Source organism: Mobula hypostoma, chromosome 11 (assembly GCF_963921235.1).
Source record: "Mobula hypostoma chromosome 11, sMobHyp1.1, whole genome shotgun sequence".
Lineage (NCBI taxonomy): Eukaryota > Metazoa > Chordata > Chondrichthyes > Myliobatiformes > Myliobatidae > Mobula > Mobula hypostoma.
This window is the reverse complement of record NC_086107.1, coordinates 73,664,506-73,691,125: the sequence shown is the minus strand read 5'-3', so window position 1 is coordinate 73,691,125 and position 26,620 is coordinate 73,664,506. Positions and strand designations below refer to the sequence as shown.

At 42.7% G+C, this 26,620-nt stretch overlaps 1 protein-coding gene across 1 annotated transcript in view; it reads right to left on the bottom strand.

Annotated features, from left to right (window-relative positions):
- The window catches only part of si:ch211-236l14.4 (SITS-binding protein), a 187,794-nt gene that overhangs the window by 29,855 nt on the left and 131,319 nt on the right, over window positions 1-26,620 (bottom strand). The window contains exons 6-7 of the mRNA XM_063062262.1: window positions 21,980-22,248; window positions 19,077-19,213 (exon numbers count right to left, since the gene is read on the bottom strand). Of these exons, the coding sequence (XP_062918332.1) occupies window positions 19,077-19,213; window positions 21,980-22,248 (406 nt within the window). The remainder of the gene's footprint in view (window positions 1-19,076; window positions 19,214-21,979; window positions 22,249-26,620) is intronic.

Here is a 26,620-nt window from a genome sequence, read left to right as displayed (position 1 = left end):
TACCTCTATCAAATCTCCTCTCAATCTTCTACATCCTAAAGAATACAGTCTTAATCTATTCAATCTTTTCTCATAACTCAAATCCTCCAGACCCGGCAATATCCTTGTAAATTTTCTCTGTATTCTTTCAACCTCATTTTATTTCTTTCCTGCAGGTAAGTGATCAAAACGGCACACAATACTCCAAATTAGGCCTCACCAACCTCTTAAACAACTTCAACATAACATCCCGTCACCTGAACTTAATACATTGATTTGTGAAGGCCAATGTGCCCAAAGCTTTCTATGTCCCAACCTACCTGTGGCACAACTTTCAACAAATTATGTACCGGTATTCCCAGATCCCTTTTTTCTACGACACTCCTCAGTGCCCTGTTGTTCACTGTGTAAGACCTACCCTGGTTGGTCCTACCAAAGTGCAAAACCTCAAACATGTCTGCATTAAATCCCATCCGCCACTTCTCAGCCTATTTTTCCAGAAGGTGCAGATCCCTCTGCAAGCCATGATAGCCTTCCTGGCTGTCCATTACACCCCCAACCTTGGTGTCATCCACAAACTTGCCGATTCAGTTGAACACTTTGTCATCTATATCAATGATCTGGATGATAAACGGCCCAGCACTGATCCTTGCAGCACACCACTAGTCATAGGCCTCCAGTCAGAGAGGCAGCCATCTACTACCACTCTCTGGCTTCTCCCACAAAGCCAATGACTAATCCAATTTACTACTTCATCCTGAATGCTGAGCGACTGAACCTTTTTGACAAACATCCCATGCAGGACCTTGTCAAATGCCTTTGCAGTGTTGCTAAGGATGATTTAAATATCTCTGATAGAGCTTCAGCAATTTCTGCTCTTGCCTCCTGCAGGATCCAAGGGAACACCTTGTGTGGGAGTAATGGACCCTAATTTGCCTCAATATAGTAAACATCTCCTCCCCTGTAATTACTACAGGGTCCATGAAGTTGATGCCACTTTGCCTCACTTCTATAGACTCTATGTCCATTTCGTGAGTAAATACAGATGCAAATAAATTATTTAAGATCTCCCCCATTTGTTTTAACTCCACACATGGATTTCCATTCTGGTCTTCCAGAAGACCAATTTTGTCCCTTGCAATCCTTTTGCTCTTAACATATCTTTAGAATCCTTAACACCATAAGACGTGAGAGTAGAATTAGACCATTTGGCCCATCAAGTCTGCTCCACCACTTAATCATGGTTGATCCTCTTTTTGTCCCTCCGCAGCCCCACTCCCCGGCCTTCTCCCCATAACCTTTGATGCCGTGTCCAATCAAGAACCTATCAAGCTCTGCCTTAAATACACCCAAAGACCTGGTCCCACAGCTGTCTGTGGTAATAACTTCCACAAATTCACCATCCTCTGGCTGGAGAAATTTCTCCGCACCTCTGTTTTACATGACGCCTCTCTATCCTGAGGCTGTCCTAGACTCCCTGACCATGGGAAGCATCCTTTCCACACCTACTCTGTCTAGACCTTTCAACATTCTCCTTTATGTTGTCTGCTAGAAAAATTTCATACTTTCTTTTAGCCCTCCTAACTTCTTTCTTAAATGTTCTCTTGCATTTCTTATACTCCATAAGCACCTCCTTTGTTCCTACCTACCTATACCTATGACATACCTCCTTTTTTCTCTTAACCAAAGCCTCAATATCTCTTGAAAACCCAAGTTTCCCTACACTTGTTATCTTTACCTTTTATTCTGACAAGCACTTATAAGCTTTGTACTGTCAAGATTTCTCTTTTGAAGGCCTCCCACTTTCCAAGTACACCTTTGCCAGAAAACAGCCAGTCCCATTCCACCAAAACACCAATTTAGAATCAGACCTTATCATTTTGCATATTTACTTTGAAACTAATGGCATTGTGGTCACTAGATGCAAAGTGTTCCCTACACAAACTTTTGTCACCTGCCCTGTCTCCGAGAGGGAGGAAGAACAATGGACCCAATTGGATAGATACAGTTAATTACAGGGAATGACTACGACCGAGAGCTAGGATAACAGGCTCTGAGTGTCCAGTGTGTTGTGTGTGGGAGAGCGTTTTCCAGCATTAAAGGTTTACGAGTCCACCAAGCGAAGTTGAAGTGCTATTCCATCTCAGTGGATGAAGATGAAATTACTTCACCAAGCACAGATGATGTGGTCTTTTCAACCACTGACTCACAAGCCACAGCAATTCGCTCTGGAGAGAGTCATCATACTCCAGGTCAGACGAGAGATAACCCAGGCCAGGTTTCAGACCACAGTACCCAGGTAGATCCTTTGTATGATAGTGGTGGTGAGGAGGTCGAGAAGAGGAAGGTCAAGTGGCAGATGAGAAAGCTTGGCGTGTATTTGATGAGGATATCAGTATGATGTTGGAGAACACTCTCAGGAGAACATCAAAGAGAAAGTTGGAAGTGATGGGCGATATGATTTACGATGTTGGAAAGTACAGGTTTGGTTTGGTTGAGTTGAAGAAAACAAAGCCTACACAGCAACCAAGCAGGCACCAGAAGGAGATTAGTAGGTTGAGGAGAGAGCTTAGATCGTTGAGACAGAGGTGGAATGTAGCAAGTGAGGGTGACAAGCCAGGGCTTGCTGACCTCCGAGAGCATTTTCGAATAAAGTTAGCATCACTTTGTCGTGCAGAGTCACAACGTAAAAAGAGAAAGAAGAGAGAGAAGGCAAGAAAGTTGTTCTTTGAGAACCCTCACAAGCTCACAAAGAAACTGTTTGAACAAAGTAAGAGCGGGCAGCTTAACGTCTCTCAACAAGAACTTGAGGATCACCTGGCAAACACTTACTCTAACGAACAGCGGGAGGCTCCTTTGCTTGACATTTCAGGGCTTGTGAAGCCTATCAAGCCAGGAGTGAAGTTAGATCCGTCAGAACCCAAATTGGCAGAATTTGAACAGTTCATCAGAAAGGCAAGGTCAGGCTCAGTGCCAGGACCTAATGGAGTGCCGTATAAGGTGTTCAAGAAGTGTGAAGAGCTGAGGAAATACTTGTGGAGATTGTTAAAGGTGGTGTGGAGACAAGGTGTTGTTCCTTCGTCATGGAGTGAGGCTGAAGGAGTATACATCCCGAAGGAAGAGAATTCTACTACATTGAATCAGTTCCGACCAATTTCACTCCTGAATGTAGATGGAAGATTATGTTTGGCATTCTGGCAGAAAGAATATCTTCATTTGTGATAGAGGATGGATTAGTAAATACATCTGTGCAGAAGGCAGGAATACCAGGATACCTTGAACATTCTAGTATGATATGGCATACGATCCAGGAGTCAAAAAGATTGAGCAGAAATCTGGCTATAGTTTGGCTTGATCTTGCAAATGCATATGGTTCTGTTCCCCATGTCCTGATTGAGTTTGCGAGGGAATTCCTATGGATTCCTGCCAAGGTGAGGAACTTTGTTATGCAGTGCTGCAACGATTTCCGGATGAGGTTTTCCACTCAGCAGTTTACAACTAGGTGGCAGAGCTTGGATATTGGAATCCCAATGGGATGTGCAATTTCACCCATCCTTTTTGTGTTAGCCAAGGAGGTCATTGTGAGAGCTGCAGTATCAGTGGGACCAGGTATTGCACTTGATGGCGGAGGGGAGTTACCACCAAGACAAGTGTTCATGGACAATCTCACCCTTTTGGGTCCCAGTACGGAGGCAGTGGAAAATGTACTATCTAGACTCGAGGAGCTAATGGATTGGGGAAGAATGAAGTTCAAGACCAAGAAGTCAAGGAGCCTTGTTCTCAGGAGAGGAAAGCTGGTTGTCTTTCATTTCACCTTTTGTGGAGAGGAGTTTCCATCCATTCAGGACCAACCAGTTAAGAGCCTCGGGCGATGGTACACAGAGGAGCTGAGAGAGACCAAGAGGGTTCAAGAGACAGGAGAACAGATCAGCAGAGGTCTGATGTCTGTTGACAAGTGTGGCTTGCTTGGCAAGTTGAAGTTGTGGTGCTTGCAGTACGGACTGATGCCATGGATAATGTGGCCACTAACTGTCCATGAAGCGGCATTGTCCCATGTTGTGGCAATGGAACGGAAGTTCAAAAAGTATGTGAAGAGGTGGCTTGGAGTACCGAGCAGCCTCACCAATGTTGCATTTCACAGCAGGCAGACAAAGCTTACCATCCCAGTGCAATCCCTTGTTGAGGAGGTCAAGGTAGTCAAGGTAGCCAAGGTAAGATCATTCTTGATGCTTCAAGACTCAAAAGACCCTGTCATCAAGAACATCCAGCTGGATGTGAGATCAGGCAGGAAGTGGTCAGCCCGTGTAGCAGTTGATGAGGCAGAGTCTAGACTGAAGCACAAGGAGACGGTTGGGGCTATTCAGCTGGGCCGCCAGGGACTTGGATGGACAACCCAAAAGTGGTGATCATCTCCTTCAGGTAAGGAGCGCCGTGAGCTTGTAACACAAGAAGTACGAGAGGTAGGAGCGGTGAAGAGGTTAGCTAAAATAGCTGGCCTAGCCAAACAAGGGGCTTGGACCTGGTGGGAAAGTGTTGAACAACGACATCTATCTTGGAACGTTCTGTGGCAGATGGAACCGCTCCGCATTTCTTTTCTATGCAGAGCAGTGTACAATCTGCTCCCAACACCTGCCAACCTCAGCACCTGGTATGAAGATAGGACAGACAGGTGTGCTGCTTGTAGCAAGAAGGGAGCACTTCAACATATTTTGAGTGCTTGCAGAGTCAATCTTTCCAGTGGCATGTACACTTGGAGACATAACAACGTTCTCAAAGTTGTAACAGAAGCGGTTGAGCAGAGAGCACTGGAGCACAACTTATCTCATGCCCCATGCTGCACAGAACATCGCATGTCATTTGTGAAAGAAGGCTCCAAGTCAAGGGTGTACAGCGCAGGCTCATGATCAAGCATACTTTCTTCAGCCAATGATTGGTGTGTCGAGGCCGACCTGGACGGGAAAGGCAGTTTCCTGGAGCAAATAGCTTTCACAGCGTTGCATCCAGATATAATCGTATGGTCTGACACCAGTAGAGAAGTGGTTATTGGTGAAATCACAGTCCCCTAGGAAGACAACATCGATGAAGCCCATCGGCGCAAGTTAACCAAGTATGCAGAATTAAGATCAGAGTGCAGAGACAGAGGGTGGAAGTTCTCATGCTATCTATTCGAAGTAGGCTGCCGTGGGTTTATTGCGTTCACTTTCCAGAAGTGGCTGCGTGACCTTGGCTTCACTAGAAGAGAGATCAAGTCAACCAGCAGGGCTGTAGCTGAGGCAGCAGAGAAAGGATCAGCATGGGTGTGGACCAAGTATGTCCAGAGGGGCAGATAGTCAGATAGTGTATACATATCTTGCAAACCCTTCAGTAGTTTCATAGACACCTGAACAGCAGACTATCTGTTGGATGGAAGTGACCAATAGAGGCAGATGCCAAGTTTTTAAGCTCACCAGTGGGAGGTGGTGCTTTAGCACTGCTGGCCCACCACCTCGAGGGAGTCTTGATCATAAGCGGGCCGAAACTCCTGAAGACAGGTGGCAGATCAACTGATGATCCCACTGGTGATAGCACAGGACAGTTAACATCTTAGCCCACGTGTATCTTTAATTCTAATTCATACCAAAGAAAACTTTCCTTAACACATTGGATAAACTGACTCATCTAGTCCTTTTACAATATGGGATTCCCAGTTAATATGTGGAAAGTTGAAGTCACCTACTATAACAACCTTATGTTTCTTGCAACAGTCTGTGAGCTCTTTACAAATTTGTTCCTCTAAATCCCTTGGACTGTTTGGTGGTCAGTAATATAGCACCATTAAGGTGGTCATACCTTTCTTATTTCTCATTTTCACCCATAATGCCTCACTGTCCTGACTGAGCACTGCTGTGACATTTTCCCTGACTAGTAATGCCACCCCTCCTCCTTTAATCCCTCCTGCACTGTCATGTCTAAACCAAAAGAACCCTGGAATATTGAGCTGCCAGTCCTGCCCCTTCTGCAACCAAGTCTTACTAATGGCTGCCATGCTCAACCTTTTGATTCTACACCTTGTCTGAGGTCTTACCAACATCTCTCTCCACAAACGCTCCACTAACTGTTCTGGCGCTCTGGTTCCCAACCTTTACCAATTCTAGATTAAACCCCACTGCACAGTATTAACAAACCTTCCTGCTAGAATATTATTCCCCTCCAGTTCAGGTGCAAACTATCCCTTCTCTACAGGTCTCACCTTCCCCGGAAGAGAGGCTAATAATCTGCAAATCTTATGCCCTCCCTCTTACACCAACTACTTAGCCACATGTTAAACTGTATAACCTTCCTAGTTCTGGCCTCACTAACATGGCACAGACAGCAATCCTGAGATCACAACCCTGAAGGGCCTGCACTTTAACTTAGCACCTGACTCCTTGAACTCCCTATGCAAAACTTCATCACTCTTCCTACCCATGTCATTGGTACCTATATGGATCACGACATCTGCTTGTTACCCTCTCACTTGAGAATGCTGAGGACTCGATCTGAGATGTCCCAGACATTGGCACCCTGGAGGCAACATACTATCCAGGAATCTGGTTCTCACCCACAGAACCACCCTTCTATTCCCCTAAACAAACATATCCCCTATCACCACAATGTGCCTCTTCTCCCCACCCACCTTTCTGTCTGAGTCACAGAGCCAAACTGAGTGCCAGAGACATAGTTCAAGGCCAAATATTAAGAAAATGTGTGAATCCTGTCCGCCACGGCACATGCTTCCCTAGTGCATCTATATTCCATCACAAGGCCTTGGGTACCCAGATAGTTGCTGAGTCATAAGCCCCCAATGCCCAGGGCATTGGTAGCAATTCACCATCACAAGCCATTAGCTGAGCTATCAGCTGTCTGGATCCTGCAATAATTGTATCCAAAACCAGTCCAGGATATCTTTAACTTACAAAAGGCAAAAGTGTAGAGGTTACAAAACTGGCTACTGAAATAAAGAAAGAGAGTTAGGCAACACACATCAAAGTTGCTGGTGAACGCAGCAGGCCAGGCAGCATCTCTAGGAAGAGGTACAGTCGACGTTTCAGGCCGAGCCCCTTCGTCAGGACTAACTGAAGGAAGAGTGAGTAAGGGATTTGAAAGTGGGAGCGGGAGGGGCAGATCCAAAATGATAGGAGAAGACAGGAGGGGGAGCGATGGAGCCAAGAGCTGGACAGGTGATTGGCAAAAGGGATATGAGAGGATCATGGGACAGGAGGCCCAGGGAGAAGGAAAAAGGGAAGGGGGGGAACCCAGAGGGTGGGCAAGGGGTATAGTCAGAGGGACAGAGGGAGAAAAAGGAAAGAAAGAGAAAGAATCTGTGTATATAAATAAATAACGGATGGGGTACAAGAGGGAGGTGGGGCATTAGCGGAAGTTTGAGAAGTCAATATTCATGCCATCAGGTTGGAGGCTACCCAGACGGAATATAAGGTGTTTTCCTCCAACTTGAGTGTGGCTTCATCTTTACAGTAGAGGAGGCCGTGGATAAACATATCAGAATGGGAATGGGATGTGGAATTAAAATGTGTGGCCACTGGGATATCCTGCTTTCTCTGGCGGACAGAGCGTAGGTGTTCAGCAAAACGATCTCCCAGTCTGCGTCGGGTTTCCAATAAATAGGCCACATCGGGAGCACCGGACGCAGTATATCACCCCAGCCAACTCACAGGTGAAGTGTCGCCTCACCTGGAAGGACTGTCTGGGGCCCTGAATGGTGGTGAGGGAGGAAGTATAAGGGAATGTGTAGCACTTGTTCTACTTACAAGGATAAGTGCCAGGAGGGAGATCAGTGGGGAGGGACGGGGGGGACGAATGGACAAGGGAGTCGCATAGGGAGTGATCCCTGCGGAATGCAGAGAGAGAGGGGGAGAGAAAGATGTGCTTAGTGGTGGGATCCCGTTGGAGGTGGCGGAAGTTACAGAGAATAATATGTTGGACCTGGAGGTTGGTGGGGTGGTAGGTGAGGACCAGGGGAACCCTATTCCTAGCGGGGTGGTGGGAGGGATGGCAGGCTGGTCACAGGGGTGGGGGGGGGGGAGAGAGCTCAGGATAACACAAGAAGAAGGACCAGGAACAGGCCATCCTTTCTCCCAATCAAAGTTGTGTCTGATCTTCTACCTCAGCATTATTTTACACTGCACTATCACTATATCCTTTGATTGCCTTAATGGCCAGAAAACTATCAATCTCTCTATTAAATGAATCCCATGATTTAGCCTACAGTGCAGAGAACACCAGAAAATCACCACTGTAAATGAAAGACATTTTCCTCACATCTGTCTTAATCCTTCTTATAAGACCATAAGATATAGAAGCAGAATTAGGCCATTTGTCCATTGTAAATAATACAGTACCACTCTACTCAATCTCTTCTCTTATTCCCAAATCTGCCATCCCCAGAAACAAGTACTGGTCACTTAGGTAGAATAAGACAGCTGAATATTGCAGGACTGGTCTCAGAGGAGGTCCATTATCACAGGACTTGCCACATGAGACTTAGTATTAAGATACTGGATACTGGAAAGGACTCAGCATTACAAGACTGGGAGTGTCTCAGAGTTACACTACTGGTCATGAAGGACTCAGTATTATAGAATTTGGCATGGAGGGTGCTCAGTATTACAGGACAGTTTGCTGGGAGAGGCTCAGGATTACAGACTGATCACTGGGAAAGGCTCAGTGTTAAATGACTAGTCACTGGGATAGAGAATAGGAGGAGGAGAAGATGGCGGCACGACGGCAGCGTGCGCGGCCTCTCCGGTGAATGATAGCTGTTATCTGTCAAGTAGGGGACCGTGCACAATCCTGATTTGATGGAGATAGACTTGAGAGTACGGGGGAACATCTGGAAAACTTCTGAAATGTCCACTTTGCTGCCGCTGCTACTGTATGGTAACTGGAATCTCCGGAGCAGAAGGCCCCGAATCCTCGCCTTTGCTCGTTTCAGTGGCCAGGGAGAGGTCGAAGGCGCTCGGCAAAGGATGGCGCTTGGGAGGCTGTATCAGAGGGGCTGGTCGGAGGTTCGAAGTTTTCGGACAGACAGACTCAGTGTCGGCTGTGGTCGGCTGCTTCCAAGGCATCGGTAAGTTGACAGTGCCTGGAGGTTTATGGCAGGGAGTTTCCCTCTTTTGCCACCTGCTATCAGGGACTCGGGGACTCGGGGACTTTGCGACTTTTTTTTCTACCATGCCCATAGTTTGTTCTTCATCAAATTATGGTATTGTTTTGCACTGCTATAAACTATATGTTATAATTATGTGGTTCTGTCAGTGTTAAGTCTTTGGTTTGTCCCGTTTTCTGAGCTATCACTCCGGAGAAACATTGTATGCATTTCTAAATGACAATAAAAGAGGACTGAGTGTTCTCATAATCTAATATATCAAGAGCAGTGACTAAAATGGAGAATGATTTCAAGGAATGATCAGGAACTGAATCAGAAAGATAGTCATGTATAAAGCGCCTTTAGAGTGATAAGCCCAGCAGACATGGAGGAAGTCTGGATTGGAGTAAGTAGGAAAGTGAGAAAGCAGGAGAAATGGTGATCATTAACCCGTCAAAATAGGGAGTGCTTCCTCCACCTCCCAGCAGCTTCAGGCATTCACTGAGATGCCCATCTCCAGCTTTCCAGAATGACCCAGGATGGCCAGCAGTTCTCACAGAATGGCTCACTATTTGACAAGGTGTCTGTTTCAACTAAATGCTTTAACATTCTCATATTTTTTTAGAGACTTCCGGTAGCGCTCATGGAGTGAAGTTGCGTTCTTGACTCGCTCCATTACCTCTGAGTTTTTTTTCTCTATGGTCAGCTATACTTTAATTAACCATTAAGGCATCAATTCTTACAATACTTTGAATTAAACTGAATTCTCCGACAATTGGATGGAACTTAGATCTGCTATGTCTAAGAACGGGAAAAACGGCAAGGATGGTAAACCTCCGGTTAAACCGAAAGCTACGGATCTCCCCCCGACTGAATCACCGGTGACTTTGAAAGCGATATCGGAGTTAATTCAGAGGGAAATTTCAACCTCTGTTAGGGAGATGATTCGTACGGAAATTGCAGGCTCTGTTAAAGACCTGATTCATACGGAAATCTCAACTAATTTCCAGAAAATTGCCGATTCAATTGATAAGATGCAAACATTTATTGCGGAACATCAGTCGGCTATATCTGATCTTCAAAAATTCGCGCAACAAAGTGAGCTTAAGATGGGGAAAATCGAAGAAACAATTAATGTAATGAAGAAGAAACTTGACTTTTTGACTTTTAAAAACTCTGACTTGGAATCTAGAATGCGACGGCAGAATTTACGAATGATCGGGGTGAGGGAAGCCGTGGAATCCAACAACCCCATGAAATATTTCTCCCAACTTTTAAAAGATTCATTCCCTACTGTATTTCCTGACCAACCACCGCTTCTGGATCGTGTTCACAGAATCCCATCATATTCGTCTAGGTCAGATAGACCTAGGCATGTTATTTTACGTTTTCATTATTTTCAAGACAAGGAGAGACTGTTTCGATTCGCTCGATCTAAAGGTTTCATTGATTTTTCGGATCTTAAGTTCCGATTCGTGGAAGATTTCAGTAAACCAATCTGGGACCAACGGGTTCGTTACAGATCCGTGATGTCGGAATTCTACAAGATGGATTTAAGACCAGCGCTGCTGTACCCTGCACGTCTAAGGATTCGCATGTCAGATGGAGCCCTTCGTTTTTTTGATTCTCCATCGGATGCCCAGAGTTATCTGGATCAACTTTCATCTTCAACATCTTAATTGCTTTTTTTTAATTATCTCCGTTGATCGGAGGCTGTGAATTGGTTGGTTTTAACTTTTTCGTGCCCTATTTGGGCAGAAAAGTTTACTTTTGATTTCTTAATATGGTTGCTAAACTTTCTTTTTAACTGCGTCATTTCTTTCTTTTCCCAGGGGATTCTGGGTGGTTACTTCCCTTTTGTCATCTTACGTATTTCCTGTGTGGCCTTAAATTTTGTAGTTTTTTTTAAATTTTATTCTGTTTTGCTTTTTATAACCACTTTATGTCAATAATCTTATTGTTTCTTGTTGCTGTGTCTATTCATGGGTTTGAGGTTTATTGTGGTTTTTTTTTTAATATATATTTTCCGGCTTTTGTTCTGTTCTGTGTGTATTTTAATTGAGCTACCTTTTTTTTTACTTTTTTACTGTTTTACAATTAGCTGATCCTTTTCATATTTATACCTTTTTTTTTAGGGAGCGTATACCGGAAGTCATGGGGGTAGTTTTAGCGCTTGCTTCTTTCTGGCGGGTCTGCTTTAGATTTTGCCTTGGGGTCTTGGGGTGGGGGTGGTGGGAGGGGCTTCACGTTTTAGTTTGTTTCTCTTTGGACTATATACATTACTGAAGTACTGGTTGCGTCCTTTTTCCCGGTATCTTTTGTATGTTCTGTTTCCTCTCCGGGTTTGTGGGTCGCGCCTATCGTCAATCCTCCTTGTTGTGGGTTGACTTTAGGATTTATGGAGTCTATTATTAATTTTGTCTCCTGGAATACTAATGGTCTTAATCATCCTATTAAAAGGAAAAAAGTTTTTAAAGTGTTCCGGAGACTTAAAGCACAAATTTTATTTTTACAAGAGACCCATGTACGGAGGGGGGACAGACTACGTTTTTTCAAATTCTGGAAGGGAAAACAATTTCATTCGAACTCCAATGCTAAGATTCGAGGCGTCTCTATTTTTATAGATTCCTCAGTTACTTTTATACAACAGGATATTATTTCTGATCCGAATGGTAGATTTTTATTGGTTAGTGGTTTACTATTTAATAAAAAAGTAGTTTTGGTTAATGTTTATGCTCCTAATATGGATTGTCCGGAATTTTATAAATCATTGTTCGATCAGTTTCCGAATTTGAACGAGTTTTCATTGATCTGGGGCAGAGATCTTAATACCTGTTTGTCTCCAGCTTTGGACCGTTCGGCTCCTTTACGGACTTTACCTAATAAATCTGCAAATCTGATTAATTTTTTCCTTTCTGATTCTGGGTCGACGGACATTTGGCGTTTTCTGCATCCTCAGGAAAAAGATTTTTCCTTCTTTTCACATGTTCATCATTCCTATTCAAGAATTGATTATTTTTTCATTGATTCTCGTCTTATTCCTTCAGTGATTAAATGTGATTATGATTCTATAACCATTTCGGATCATGCTCCACTTAAGCTTTCTATTAAAATTATGGCCAATATACCGAATAATAGACAATGGCGTTTTAATTCGCTGTTGCTTCAGGACTGGGACTTTGTTAATTTTATGAATGAACAGATTGAGCTTTTTTTTACAATTAACCATACAGAAGATATTTCGGTTAACACTCTTTGGGACACTTTTAAAGCCTATATTCGGGGTCAGATTATTTCGTATTCTGTTGCTTTGAGGAAGAAACAGAAGCAGGAGGAGATGGTAATTGTGGACAAGATTAAAGAAATTGATAAGAAATATGTTATGGCTCCTTCTGAGGAGTTATACAAACAAAGAACTGAACTTCAAATGGAACACAGTTTACTACTCTCGTCCTCGATTGTAAACCAATTAAAGAAAACAAGAAGTGACTTTTATGTTCACAGTGACAAAATTGGCAAGCTGCTGGCTAATCAATTGAAATCTAATTATGTTAAATCTCAAATCAATCAGATTTATAACCAAAATGATCGATTGATACTGGATCATGTGGGGATTAATCAAACCTTTTGTGATTTTTATTCTTCTTTATATCAATCAGAGTCTCCTCGAGATTCTAAATATATGAATGATTTTTTAGATAAGTTAGACTTCCCTCAGATTTCACAGGATATGTCTTCCTTATTAGATACTTCCATTACAATGGATGAGATTAAGAATGTTATTTTTTCTATGAATCTGGGGAAAGCTCCTGGCCCTGATGGGTTTACCGTTGAATTTTATAAATGTTTTGCTTCTTTATTGATTCCTTGGCTCGGTAGGGTTTTTGAGGCTTCTTTGAAACTTGGTAAACTTCCTGAATCTTTTAATAGAGCATCAATTTCTCTAATACTAAAGAAGGATAAAGACCCTGCTCAATGTGCATCTTATAGACCAATATCTTTATTAAATGTTGATTCTAAAGTTTTTTCTAAGTTATTAGCAAATAGACTAGAAAAAGTACTTCCTTCTATTATTTCGGAAGACCAAACGGGTTTTATTAAAGGTCGTTACTCTTTTTATAATATTCGTACATTGTTAAATATCGTTTATACTCCCTCACAAAATGTTCCTGAGTGTGTTATTTCTTTAGATGCCGAGAAAGCTTTTGATAGAGTAGAATGGCCTTATTTATTTAAGGTGCTTGAAATGTTTAATTTTAGCTTGAGATTTATATCCTGGATTAAACTGTTATATCACTCCCCTGTAGCCTCGGTTCGTACTAACTCTTTAAACTCACCTTTTTTTCCTCTCTTTCGTGGTACTCGACAAGGCTGTCCTCTTAGTCCCCTATTATTTGATATTGCATTAGAACCTCTTGCAATTGCTATTCGAGAATCTTCAAATATTACTGGGATAACTCGGGGATTAAAGTCCCATAAATTATCACTCTATGCTGATGATTTACTTTTATATATTTCTAATCCTGAGAGATCCATTCCTGCTGTTTTAGAGTTATTAGCACAATTTGGTCTTTTCTCAGGTTATAAATTAAATCTTAGTAAGAGTGAACTTTTTCCGATTAATAAACATCTTCCCTTATATTATAAATTTCCATTTAAATTGATTAATAATTACTTTTCATATCTTGGGATTAAAATTACTTGTAAATACAAAGATTTATTTAAGACTAACTTTTTACCATTAATAGACCATATTACTCAACTTTCATCTAAATGGTTTCCTTTATATTTAACTTTGATTGGTCGTATTAATGCGGTTAAGATGTTTTTTTTGCCAAAATTTTTATATGTGTTTCAGGCATTACCAATTTTCGTTCCAAAATCTTTTTTTGATAAAGTTGACTCTAAAATTTCTTCATTTATTTGGCAGAATAAGAATCCGAGACTGGGTAAAATACATTTACAGAAAGCTAAGAGAGATGGAGGTTTAGCATTACCTAACTTTAGATTCTATTATTGGGCTATTAATATTCGACATATGAAATTTTGGTTACTTGACCAGGACATACTATCTATTCCTAAATGGGTAGCATTGGAATTACAATCTGTTCAGGGTTATACACTTGGTTCTATTTTAGGCTCCTCTCTCCCTTTTGATTCGAAACGTCTTAAGCAGGTCTCTAACCCGATAGTTAAATATGCTTTGCGCATTTGGTTTCAATTCAGAAAATTTTTTGATCTTAATCAATTCGGGTTAGCGATTCCTATTTTAGGTAACATATTTTTTCCTCCCTCTTTTACGGATCGCGCTTTTCAAACTTGGAAGACTAAGGGTATTTTACGGTTTTTGGATTTATTTTTAGATGGTTCCCTTATGTCTTTTGAACAATTATCTAATAAATATAACTTATCAAGAATACATTTTTTTAGATATTTACAAGTTAGAAATTTCCTAAGTACTATACTTTCTTCCTTTCCAATGCTTCCTCCTACATATATTTTAGATTCGATAATTAACCTTAATCCATGTCAGAAAGGTGCATCGGCTATGATTTATAATATTATTATGAAACTTAGGAAAGCTCTATTTGATAAGATTAGGGTAGATTGGGAACAGGAATTGGGGCTTACCATTTCTGTGGATGATTGGGGGCAGATTTTACAATTAGTTAATACTTCCTCTATTTGTGCTAAACATTCCCTAATTCAATTTAAAGTGGTTCATAGAGCATATATGTCCAAAGATAAGTTAGCGCGTTTTTACTCGCATATTAATCCTTTCTGTGATAGATGTTCGGGGCAGATAGCCTCTTTAACTCATATGTTTTGGTCTTGCCTTGCTTTGGAAACTTTTTGGAGAGATATTTTCAATATTATTTCTAAGGTATTAAATATAGATATCTCTCCTCACCCTATTACTGCTATCTTTGGACTACCTAAAATTTCTAGTAATCTTTCCCCTTCAGCCCGTAGAATGATTGCATTTCTTACTTTAATGGCGAAAAGATGTATTTTACAACATTGGAAAGAGCTTAATGCTCCAACTACCTTTTTTTGGTTTTCTCAGACGATTTTATGCTTGAATTTGGAGAAAATTAGAAGTAACCTTTATGATTCTTCATTTAAATTTGAACAGATTTGGGGACCTTTTATTCGATATTTTCATTTAATGTAATATTTACCCTTCTTGTTTTTTTTTCACTGTTTTTAATGGAGGTCGGGATTGAGGACGTGATTTTAAGTTTAACTCTGTTTGGTTTCAAGTTAGCCCATTGCTTTGCTTTGCTTTTAGTTAGCTGCACGGTGGGTTTTTTTTGGGGGTTTTTTTTTTCTTTTTTTTTTCCATTGATATATATAAAATTTAGTATACTATTATGTTATCTTGGTTTCTTATGTTTAAATTACATTGTTTGTAGTAATTTCTTTTTGGTATTGATATCTTTTGGAATATTATTATACTTTAACATTGTATTCATGTTTATATGGCTTACCTTTTTTGTATACTTACTCAATAAAAAGATTTAAAAAAAAACATGCAGGTTAACTCTTTGAGTGATTATGCAGAAAGTTTGAAGTTAATAACTCCAGTTAATAGCCCATCAGGGGTGATTGATAAGTTCGTGGCCTAAGGTAGGCGATGAGTTATTAACTTCAAACCTTCTGCATAATCACTCAAAAGGTTGACCTGCAAGTGCATGTAACTAGAGCTGTATAACTCATCTCCTTCTACCTTAGGCCACGAACATATAAATCACCGTGTGTGTGTGTGTGTGTGTGTGTGTGTCTCTATATATGTACACACACAAATTTTAAAGCATTTTGTTTGATTTAATTATTTTAGTTTAAGACTTCTATGGGCATTTTTCCATGTTTCTTCAAGCAGGAGGCTTGGCAACAGCTGCTGCTAGGGAATTGCCTGGTTACAGACACACTTCTCAGAAGCAGGCAGACTTTGATGGATTATCCCATTACAGCTGTCAGTTTATTTACTACAGATAAAGATTCCAGTGATACAGTTAGAATGAGCAACAAATGGATATCAGATGGAATAGTTTAAAGATCAGAGGATGAACTTCAGATGCATGTGTATATACTAAAGGGATGAACCTCTGTTCTTGTATACTAGGGGTAAATTGACATTTGAATATTAAGGCCAAATGAGAGAGCATGTTCTGGAAGGAAAGTCTTTCATGAGTGCATGGAGACTCATGATAGGTGGGGTTAAATGAAAGTGTTTAAGTACAAAAAGGATGGGCTTGCATTAGAAGATATACAAAGATAGACTTCAATAGGAGAATTTACAAACCAGTGAACAGCTTGAATGACAGATTATACTTAGATAGATGATCAACTGGCATAGTTAGAAGAGCTGCTGTCTCACACTCCAATGGCCTGTGTTCAGTTGCTACTGGGGATTTTGCACATTTTCTCCGTGACCACGTGGCTTCCCTCTGGGTGCTTGTGTTTCCTTCCACATTCCAAAGATGTGCAGATTGATAGAAAAAATGTAAACTGTAAGTAGTGTGTAGGTAAGTGGTAGAATCTGGAGTAGCTGGTGGAATGTGTCCAGAGGAATAAAATGGAATTAGTGTAGACTTAGCATTAATGGGTGTTAGATGGCTATCATAGATTCAAGTGGATTGAACGACCTCTTTCCACATATGCCAAAAAATGAGCTTATACCTAGAGGAATAAGTTTCAGTGCAACAGTTAACATTCTACAGGAATGAGCTTCAATGGCAGAGTTTATATGCTTGAGGATGGGTGGTGGGAGACTATGTACTGGTAGGGATGGGTCTCTGGGAGATTTTATTAAAATTGGAGGGACGGACTTCATTGGGAGAGTTTATACAGTACATAGAGGACCACTGGAAAAGCTTACATACAGGAAGAATGCTTTTTTATGTGTAACTTTATACATTAATGGGCTTCACTTGGAGGGAATCTACTAGGACTGGTTTCAAAAAAAGAGTTTATAAATAGAGGAATGCACCCCAGTGCCAGAGTTTATTTTCTAGACTGTTGGTCATTCTTTGGGGCACTTCTCTGTTTTTGTGGATGTTTGCAAAGAAAAAGCATTTCAGGATGTATATTGTATACATTTCTCTGACATTAAATTCGACCTTTGAACCTTTGAAATTTTAAGATGAGAGGGGTGGAATTCAATGGGGAGCGGAATGGTGATTATCTGGAATAGCTGCCAGAGGAGGTAGTGGAAGCAGATACAATCACATCATGTGATCACACCTGTAAGGGGAAGCAAGCAGACGTCATTTAGCATAGATAGGCACTACAATCAGTACTGAGGTGGGCTGAGACGGCCAGTTTCTGTGTTTGTCACATATCATAAACTCGAGAGATTCTGCAGATGCTGGAAATCTTGAGCAACACACACAAAATGTTGGAGGTACTTGCAAGTCAGGCAGCATCCGCAGAGGGGAATACACATTTGACGTTTTGGGCTGAGACTACACGAGGACTGGAAGTCTCCAAACAAATGGCATAAACATTGATTTCTTTAACTTCTATCACCTTCCCCTTCTTTCCTTTTCCTTTCCCCATTCTGGCTCCCCTCTCAATGCTTTTCTTTTCCTTACCTGCCCATCTCTTCCCTCTGGTACCCCTCCTTCTTCCCTTCCCTTTCTTTCATGGTCCACTGTCCTTTCCTCTATTCCTCCTTCAGCCCTTTACCACTATCACCTATCACCTCCCAGCTTTTTACTTCATGCCCCCTACCCGGATCTGCCACCTTCCCCCTCATCCCACCAATTACCTGCCAGCTTGTACTCCCCCACCTGTCCTCTTTCTTTCCAGTCCTAATGAAGGGCCTAGGCCCAAACATCGATTGTTTTTTCCCCTCCAGGAAAGCTCGACTAGATGAGTTCCTCCAGCATTTTGTGTGACCAGACCCACTATTCTGTGATACAAAGTGATAAAGGAATGGGAATTTGAAGGTCAGAAAGTCCAGAATTAGAGCAATTCCAAACATATAACTAATTTCTGTAGTGGAGCAGAGCTTTGGCAGTAGGAATGCATCCCAACATCACTGTGACAGACAATATCAGGAGGGGAAGTTACAACCTCTGAAAGATATACAGAAAATTGGTCAAGTTACCAATAACAAACCAGAAAACTATTGAATCCACAAAGTAGAATGACAGATCTTTGCTTAATGTGAAGTAATGAAATTATTCGTTCTATTTAAAGAAAAGACTCGGGGGTGGGGGGGAACCTTTCAGCTATATGGAGGAATTTCTACTCCATGCATAATCTATACTGTTGCTGTACTGAGAGCACTTGATGGGACGGTTTAGAGGATGCAACCATCCTAAATGGTTCCTAGCCTGTGCTGTAGCTGTCTGGATATCTTTATTTATAACCAAATTTTGCCACTCTTGATCAAGAATTAAGAGGGTAGGTTTTGTTTATATCAAGTGAAGCTGTAGTTTTTAATGGATGTGTTCATTTCTCCAAATGGCAGAGAAGTAGCAATATTTTGAATTGCAATGGTGGGAAGATATTCTGGAGAGTGATGAGGATGGCTAATGAAGAAAGAGGGAAAGAGTGGAGTATGTGGAGACAGTGATAAGAGAGAATAAGGAGAATGGGAGAAGAGTAGGGGAGAATGTGAACACAGTGATAATGGAGCAGGGGAACGCGGGAACAGCGGTGAGGGAGCGGGGGAACGCGGGGATAGCGGTGAGGGAGTGGGGGGGAACGCGGGGGCAGCGGTGAGGGAGCCGGAGGAATGCGGGGGCAGCGGTGAGGGAGCGGGGGGAACACGAGGACAGCGGTGAGGGAGTGGAGAATGTGGAGACAGTGATAAGAGAGTAGGGAGAATTGGGGATGGGTAGGGAGAATGTGGAGAAGATGGAGGGACTGGGAGGAGAATGGCGAGTGGAGAACGGCATTATGAGGGAGAGAATGAACAAAGCATCTGTCAAGAACACATCACATATCACTGTTACATTACCTACTGCATCTGGAATAAAGAAACTGTATCCCAGCAAACTGTAGTGAAGGACAGAGGGAATGAGGCCCTTTAATCCTGCATAACTCCAGTCAGACAGTCGAGGTACCATTCGAACAAACATTGGCAAGTGAGCAGACCTAGAGTACACAAGACAGAAGCATTAAATGAGCAACCCTGTCACATCTTTAATTAAATCAACCTAAAATGAAATTGTGTTACATTACATGACAATTTAAGGGGGCAGGAGTAGGTGCGGGCTGGGACCCGGAGTGCCGGGGGCGGGGGGGGGGGTGGCCGGGACACAGAGTGGGGTGGGGGGCCGGGACCCGGAGTGGGGTTGGGGGGCAGGGGCGATGCCAGGACCCAGAGTGCGAGGGGGGGCGTGTGGGACCCAGAGTGCAGGGGGGCGGGGGGGGCGTGCAGGTCCCAGAGTGCGGGGGGGCGGGGGGGGCGTGCGGGACCCAGTGTGTGTGGGGGGGGGCACGGGCTGGGACCAAAGGGCAGGCCGGGAGCAGAGAGGAGGACTGCTGCGTAAATGGTCTGAGTGAATAAAAGTTGAGGGTTACTAGCAAAAGAAAGAAATGGAGCGGAAGGACAGAGTCTCAAAAGATAAAAGGAGGGGGTAGAGACAGAATGCTACACATGTGGTGATAAGGGGTGATAGAAACGATCCTAAATGGAAATGGTTGCTGCACACTGGATGAGAGACAGTGCTGCAAACGTTAAGATCTTATTATTAGATATGCATAGCTATAGCAGAAGAAAGTTTTATTCTGTGAGTTACATTGGAAATGAGGAATTGTACTGCTGCAGAGGGAAATAGAGGGAGAGAGATATGGAATTACTGGGTGAAGGCTGCTATACACACGAGGGCACAGCAGGAGAGATTCGCATAGAGGAATATTGAATGGGAGATTACATTGATACATTATGGAGAACTGACTTGTATATGGTCTCAGTAGTAGAGATCTCTTAGCATCCCAGCTAGTATCTCAATCAAATCCAGAATGAAAACCAATTTTCCCAATGTTATTTGCAAAAGAGTACTGTATTACAGATGGCTGTTACATTTATTATCTTCCCTTTGTGAACTCACCATCCATGGTAAACCATCTGTGAGGAGCAGCAAGGCACTATGGAAAAGCACACCCTTCTTTTCAGTGGACAATATTTACCTTCACATGACTTTCATTAGCAGTGACTGGAAGACAATGTGGTGTAGTCCTCTTATGTGACAGTCTCCATCTAAAGTGCTGTGCCAGATTTGGATTCTGAGCCTTCCATTTCTCTGGTAACTCTTTGTCCAGTCCCAATTCTCTCTGATCCCCACCCTCTCCTCCAGTTTATTCTTGGTCAGTAGTGCCCAGCTCCCAGTGCACCCTCTTCACACTCCTCAGCCCATGTTACACTCCTTGCAGTTCAAGTTTCACTCAGACTGCAGTCTGTTTATTCTTAGACACTCAGTGTAGATACACTTAGCTACAGTCACACTGCTCCAGTACAGGCAACCATCTACATCAATCCAGTTACTCTCTCTGCATTACGTTAACTGAGAACAACACAGTTACTTTCAGTTCACACTCCCTTGTTTCAATCACTCCAAGTTGCAATTTGGGTTAATCATAGTCTCAGTTCCCTGTTTGTGTTACCCTTAGCGCTAGTCCTGCTTGTTGTCGACCCTCATTCCAGACTACTCGTAAGAGTAGGCCCATATAATCAATGACAGAGCACAGACACAGTCCATTAGCCCACTTACCCTGCTGAGCTAGTCCCGATCAAAGTTCAAAATACATTTATTACCATTGACACAATGGTACAACACTGACAATTATTCTCTTGTGGGCACATTCAATACATCCAATAACCATAACAGAATCAATGAAGACCGAATCAACTGGTGCAACCAGTGAGCAAAAGTCAATAAACTGTGCAAATAAAGAAAGAATAATAATAAATAACTAAGCAATCAGTATTGAGCACATGAGATGAAAAGTCCTTAAAAGTGAAACCATAGGTTGTGGGAACATTTCAATAATGGGGCGAGCGACATTGAGTGAAGTTATCCCCTTCGTTTAAGGAGCCTGATGGTTGAGGGGTAGTAACTGTTCCTGAACTTGGTGATGTGAATCCTGAAGCTCCTGTACCTTCTTCCTTGCTTGTGTTTGGGCTATTCTCCTCTAAAGCATTTCTATTCATGTACTGTACATGTATAAATGTATTTTAAACATTGTAATTGCACCACCTCTATAACTTCCACATACCCATCATGGACTGTGTGAAAAGCATGCCCTGATGACCTCTTAAATCTTTTCTTTCTCGTGCCCTCCAGTTTTAGACTCCTCTATCCTGTGGGGGAAAAAACTGTGACATTCACCTTATATACACCCCTCATGGTTTTATAAACTTCTGTAAGGTCAACACTCAGCCTCCTTAGCTCCATGGAAAAATGTTCAAGCATTTCCTTATAATTCAAGCCCAGGCTGCCCTTATAACTCGAGCTCTCCAGTTCTGATAATATTCTCCAAAATCTTTTCTGCATCCTTTCCAGTTTAATGACATCTTTCCAATAAACTGATACCAGAACTACCCACAAAACACCGTGTGGCCTCACCAATGACTAGTACAATTTTAACATGTCTGTGACCCCTGTGTTCAATGCCCAGACCGACAAAGTTAAGAGTGCCAAACACCTTCTTCACAACCCTTTTGACCTGTGTCTCCACTTTCAATGTACTATGTTTGCTGTATCCTTAGATCTCTCAGTTCTACAACACACTCCACGATACTATTGTATGTCCCACCCTAGTTTAAATTATCAGACACGACTACACTCATTCTATAACCATAATTCTGGTTAAACTGTGTCCCATTCTTGTATATTCTCGGTCTCTGGTCTAACATACCTAGTAGCAGCTGATATAATTGTTGCATTTCCCAGCTCCTCTGCCAGCAGTGCGAACTGGTTGATGTATTCATCTCCACACAGCCGGCAGGAATGATGGCATGCCTGTCCCATGTAGGGGCTTCCCACTCCAACTTCCAGACTGATATACTTGATCTTCATTCTCCTCTGTAGGCTGCGCACCTGCTCAATGAACCAGTCCTTTGCCTCCTCATTGCTGATGTTCAACTTCACCGCAAACCTCCCCCTCCACTTCATCAGGATGGGCCCCTGGGCAAAACAAGGAACAGAGTGATTTGGACCTGTACACAGAGTGTCACTATACAAATTCACCAAACAACCCTGTACACAGAGAGTCACTATACAAATTCACCAAACAACCCTGTACACAAAGAGTCACACTACAAATTCACCAAACAACCCTGTACACAGTGAGTCACTCTACAAATTCACCACAGACCCTTGTATACAGAGTGGCACTAAAAATTCACCAAACAACCCTGTACACAGTGTCACTATACAAATTCACCAAACAACCCTGTACACAGAGTGTCACTATACAAATTCACCATAAACCCTCGTACACAGAGTGTCACTCTACAAATTCACCATAAACCTTTGTACACAGAGTGTCACTCTACAAATTCACCATAAACCCTCGTACACAGAGTGTCACTCTACAAATTCACCAAGGACCACTGTACACAGAGTGTCACTATACAAATTCACCACGGACTCCTGTACACAGAAAGTCACACTACAAATTCACCACGGACCTCTGTACACAGAGTGTCGCTATACAAATTCACCAAGGACCCCTGTACACAGAGTGTCACTATACAAATTCACCAAACAACCCTGTACACAGAGAGTCACACTACAAATTCACCACGGACCCTTGTATACAGAGTGTCACTCTACAAATTCACCACAGACCCCTGTACACAGAGTGTCACTATACAAATTCACCAAGGACCCCTGTACACAGAGAATCACACTACAAGTTCACCATAAACCCTCGTACACAGAGTGTCACTCTACAAATTCACCAAACAACCCTGTACGCAGTGTCACTATACAAATTCACCAAACAACCCTGTACACAGAGTGTCACACTACAAATTCACCATAAACCCTCGTACACAGAGTGTCACTCTACAAATTCACCCAGGACCCCTGTACACAGAGTGTCACTCTACAAATTCACCATAAACCCTCGTACACAGAGTGTCACTCTACAAATTCACCCAGGACCCCTGTACACAGAGTGTCACTCTACAAATTCACCAAAGAACCCTGCCCACAGAGTGTCACTATACGAATTCACCACGGACCCTTGTAAACAGAGTGTCACTATACAAATTCACCAAAGAACCCTGCACAGAGAGTGTCACTATACAAATTCACCACGGACCCCTGTCCACAGAGTGTCACTCTATACATTCACCACAGACCCCTGTACATGGAGTGTCACTATACAAATTCACCAAACAACCCTGTACATGGAGTGTCACTATACAAATTCACCAAACAACCCTGTACACAGAGAGGCATACTACAAATTCACCATGGACCCTTATATACAAAGTGGCACTCTACAAATTCACCATGGACCCCTGTACACAGAGTGTCACTATACAAATTCACCAAGGACCCTTGTACACAGTGTCACTATACAAATTCACCAAACAACCCTTTACACAGAGAGTCACACGACAAATTCACCACAGACCCTTGTACATAGAGTGTCACTCTACATATTCACCAGACAACCCTGTACACAGAATGTCACACTACAAATTCACCAGGGACACCTGTGCACAGAGTGTCACTATACAAATTCACCTGGGACCCCTTGTACACTGAATGTCACTCCACAAATTCAGCAGGGACCCCTGTACACAGAATGTCACTATACATATTCACCAGACAACCCTGTACACACAGTGTCATACTACAAATTCACCAGGGACATCTGTACACAGAGTGTCACTATACAAATTCACCAGAAAACCCTGTATACATAGTGTCACACTACAAATTCACGAGGCACCCCTGTACACAGAGTGTCACTATACAAATTCACCAAACAACCCTGTACGCAGTGTCACTATACAAATTCACCAAACAACCCTGTACACAGAGTGTCACACTACAAATTCACCATAAACCCTCGTACACAGAGTGTCACTCTACAAATTCACCCAGGACCCCTGTACACAGAGTGTCACTCTACAAATTCACCAAGGACCCTTGTACACAGTGTCACTATACAAATTCACCAAACAACCCTTTACACAGAGAGTCACACGACAAATTCACCACAGACCCTTGTACATAGAGTGTCACTCTACATATTCACCAGACAACCCTGTACACAGAATGTCACACTACAAATTCACCAGGGACACCTGTGCACAGAGTGTCACTATACAAATTCACCTGGGACCCCTTGTACACTGAATGTCACTCCACAAATTCAGCAGGGACCCCTGTACACAGAATGTCACTATACATATTCACCAGACAACCCTGTACACACAGTGTCATACTACAAATTCACCAGGGACATCTGTACACAGAGTGTCACTATACAAATTCACGAGGCACCCCTGCACACAGAGTGGCACTATACAAATTTACCAGAAAACCCTGTATACATAGTGTCACACTACAAATTCACGAGGCACCCCTGTACACAGAGTGTCGCTATACAAATTCACCATAGACCCTTGGACACAGAGTATCATATACAAAGTCACGAAGGACCCCTGTATACGGAGTGTCACTATACAAATTCACCAGAGACCCTGGTACACAGAGTTTCCCTATACAAATTCACTTGGGACCCTGGACACACAGTGTCACCATAGAAATTCACCAGGGACGCCAGTACTCTACAAATTAAACCGTGAGCCCTGCACACAGAGCGTCACTCTACAAATTCACCAGAGACCCCTGTACACAGAGGGTCATTATACAAATTCACCAGAGACCCCTGTAAACAGAGTGACACCATACAAATTCACCAGGGACCCTTGGACACAGAGTGTCATATACAAAGTCACGAGGGACACTTGTACATAGAGTGTCACTATACAAATTGTAACAGTCAGTGAAAAACTGATTTGGACCTGTACACAGAGTGTCACTCTACAAATTCACCAGAGACCCCTGTACAGAGTGTCACTATAGAAATTCACCAGGAACACCTGCACACAGTGTCACTATAAAATTCAACAGAGAACCCTGTATACGGAGTGTTACAATACAACTTCACGAGGGACCTCTGTGCACACTGTATCACTCCACAAATTCACCAGGGCCCCCATACGCAGAGTGCCACCAGACATATTCACCAGAGACCCCTGTACACGTAGAGTGACTCTACAAATTCACCAGGGACCCCTGTACACAGAGTGTCACTAGACAAATTCACCAGGGCCCCCATACGCAGAATGCCACCAGATATATTCACCAGAGACCCTTGTACACATAGATTGACTCTACAAATTCCCCAGGGACTCCTGTACACAGAGTGTCACACTACATATTCACCACGGACCCCTGTACACGGAGTGTCACTAGACAAATTCACCAGGGACCCAGGTACACATAGAGTCGTTCCACAAATTCACCATGGACCCCTTGGCACAAATTTTAACAGTCAGTGAAAAAGTGATTTGCACCTTAACACAGAGTGTCATTATACGAATACACCAGGGACCCCTGTACAGAGAGTGTCACTCTACAAATTCACGATGGTCGCCTGTACACAGTGCGTCACTATACAAATTCACCAGGAACCCCTATACACAGAGTGTCACTCTACAAATTCATGAGGGACCACTACACACAGACTGCCACCAGACATATTCATGAGGGACCCCTGTACAGATACAGTCACTCCACAAATTCATCAGAGACACCTGTACACAGAGTGCACCCAGACAAATTCTAACAGTCAGTGCAAAAGTTATCACGACCTGTACACAGAGCGTCACTTTACAACTTCACTAGGGACCCCTGCACACAGAGCGACACTCTACAAACTCACCAGAGAGCCCTGTACAGAGTGTCACTCTAGAAATTCACCAGGGAGCCCTGTACACAGACTGACACCAGACATATTCAACAGCAACCCCTGTACACAGAGTGTCACTCTACAAATTCCCCAGGGAGCCGTGTACACAGAGGGTCACTTCACAAATTCACCAGGGACTGCTGTACACAGACTATCACTATACAAATTCACCAGGGACCCCTGTACACAGAGGGTCACTTCACAAATTTACCAGTGTCCCCTGTACACAGAGTGTCACAATACAAATTCACCAGTGTCCCCTGTACACAGAGTATCATTATACAAATTTACCATGGATGCCTGTATACAGAATGTCAGTATACAAATTCACGAGGGACACCTGTACACAGAGCATCACTACACAAATTCTACTAGTCAGTGAAAGAGTGATTTGGACCTGTAAACAGAGTATCAGTAAACAAATTCACCAGCGACACCTGTACCCAAATTGTCACTATACAAATTCATCAGGGACCCCTCTACAGAGGGTCACTATACAAATACACCATGGACACCTGTACACAGACTATCACTATACAAATTCACCATGGACACCTG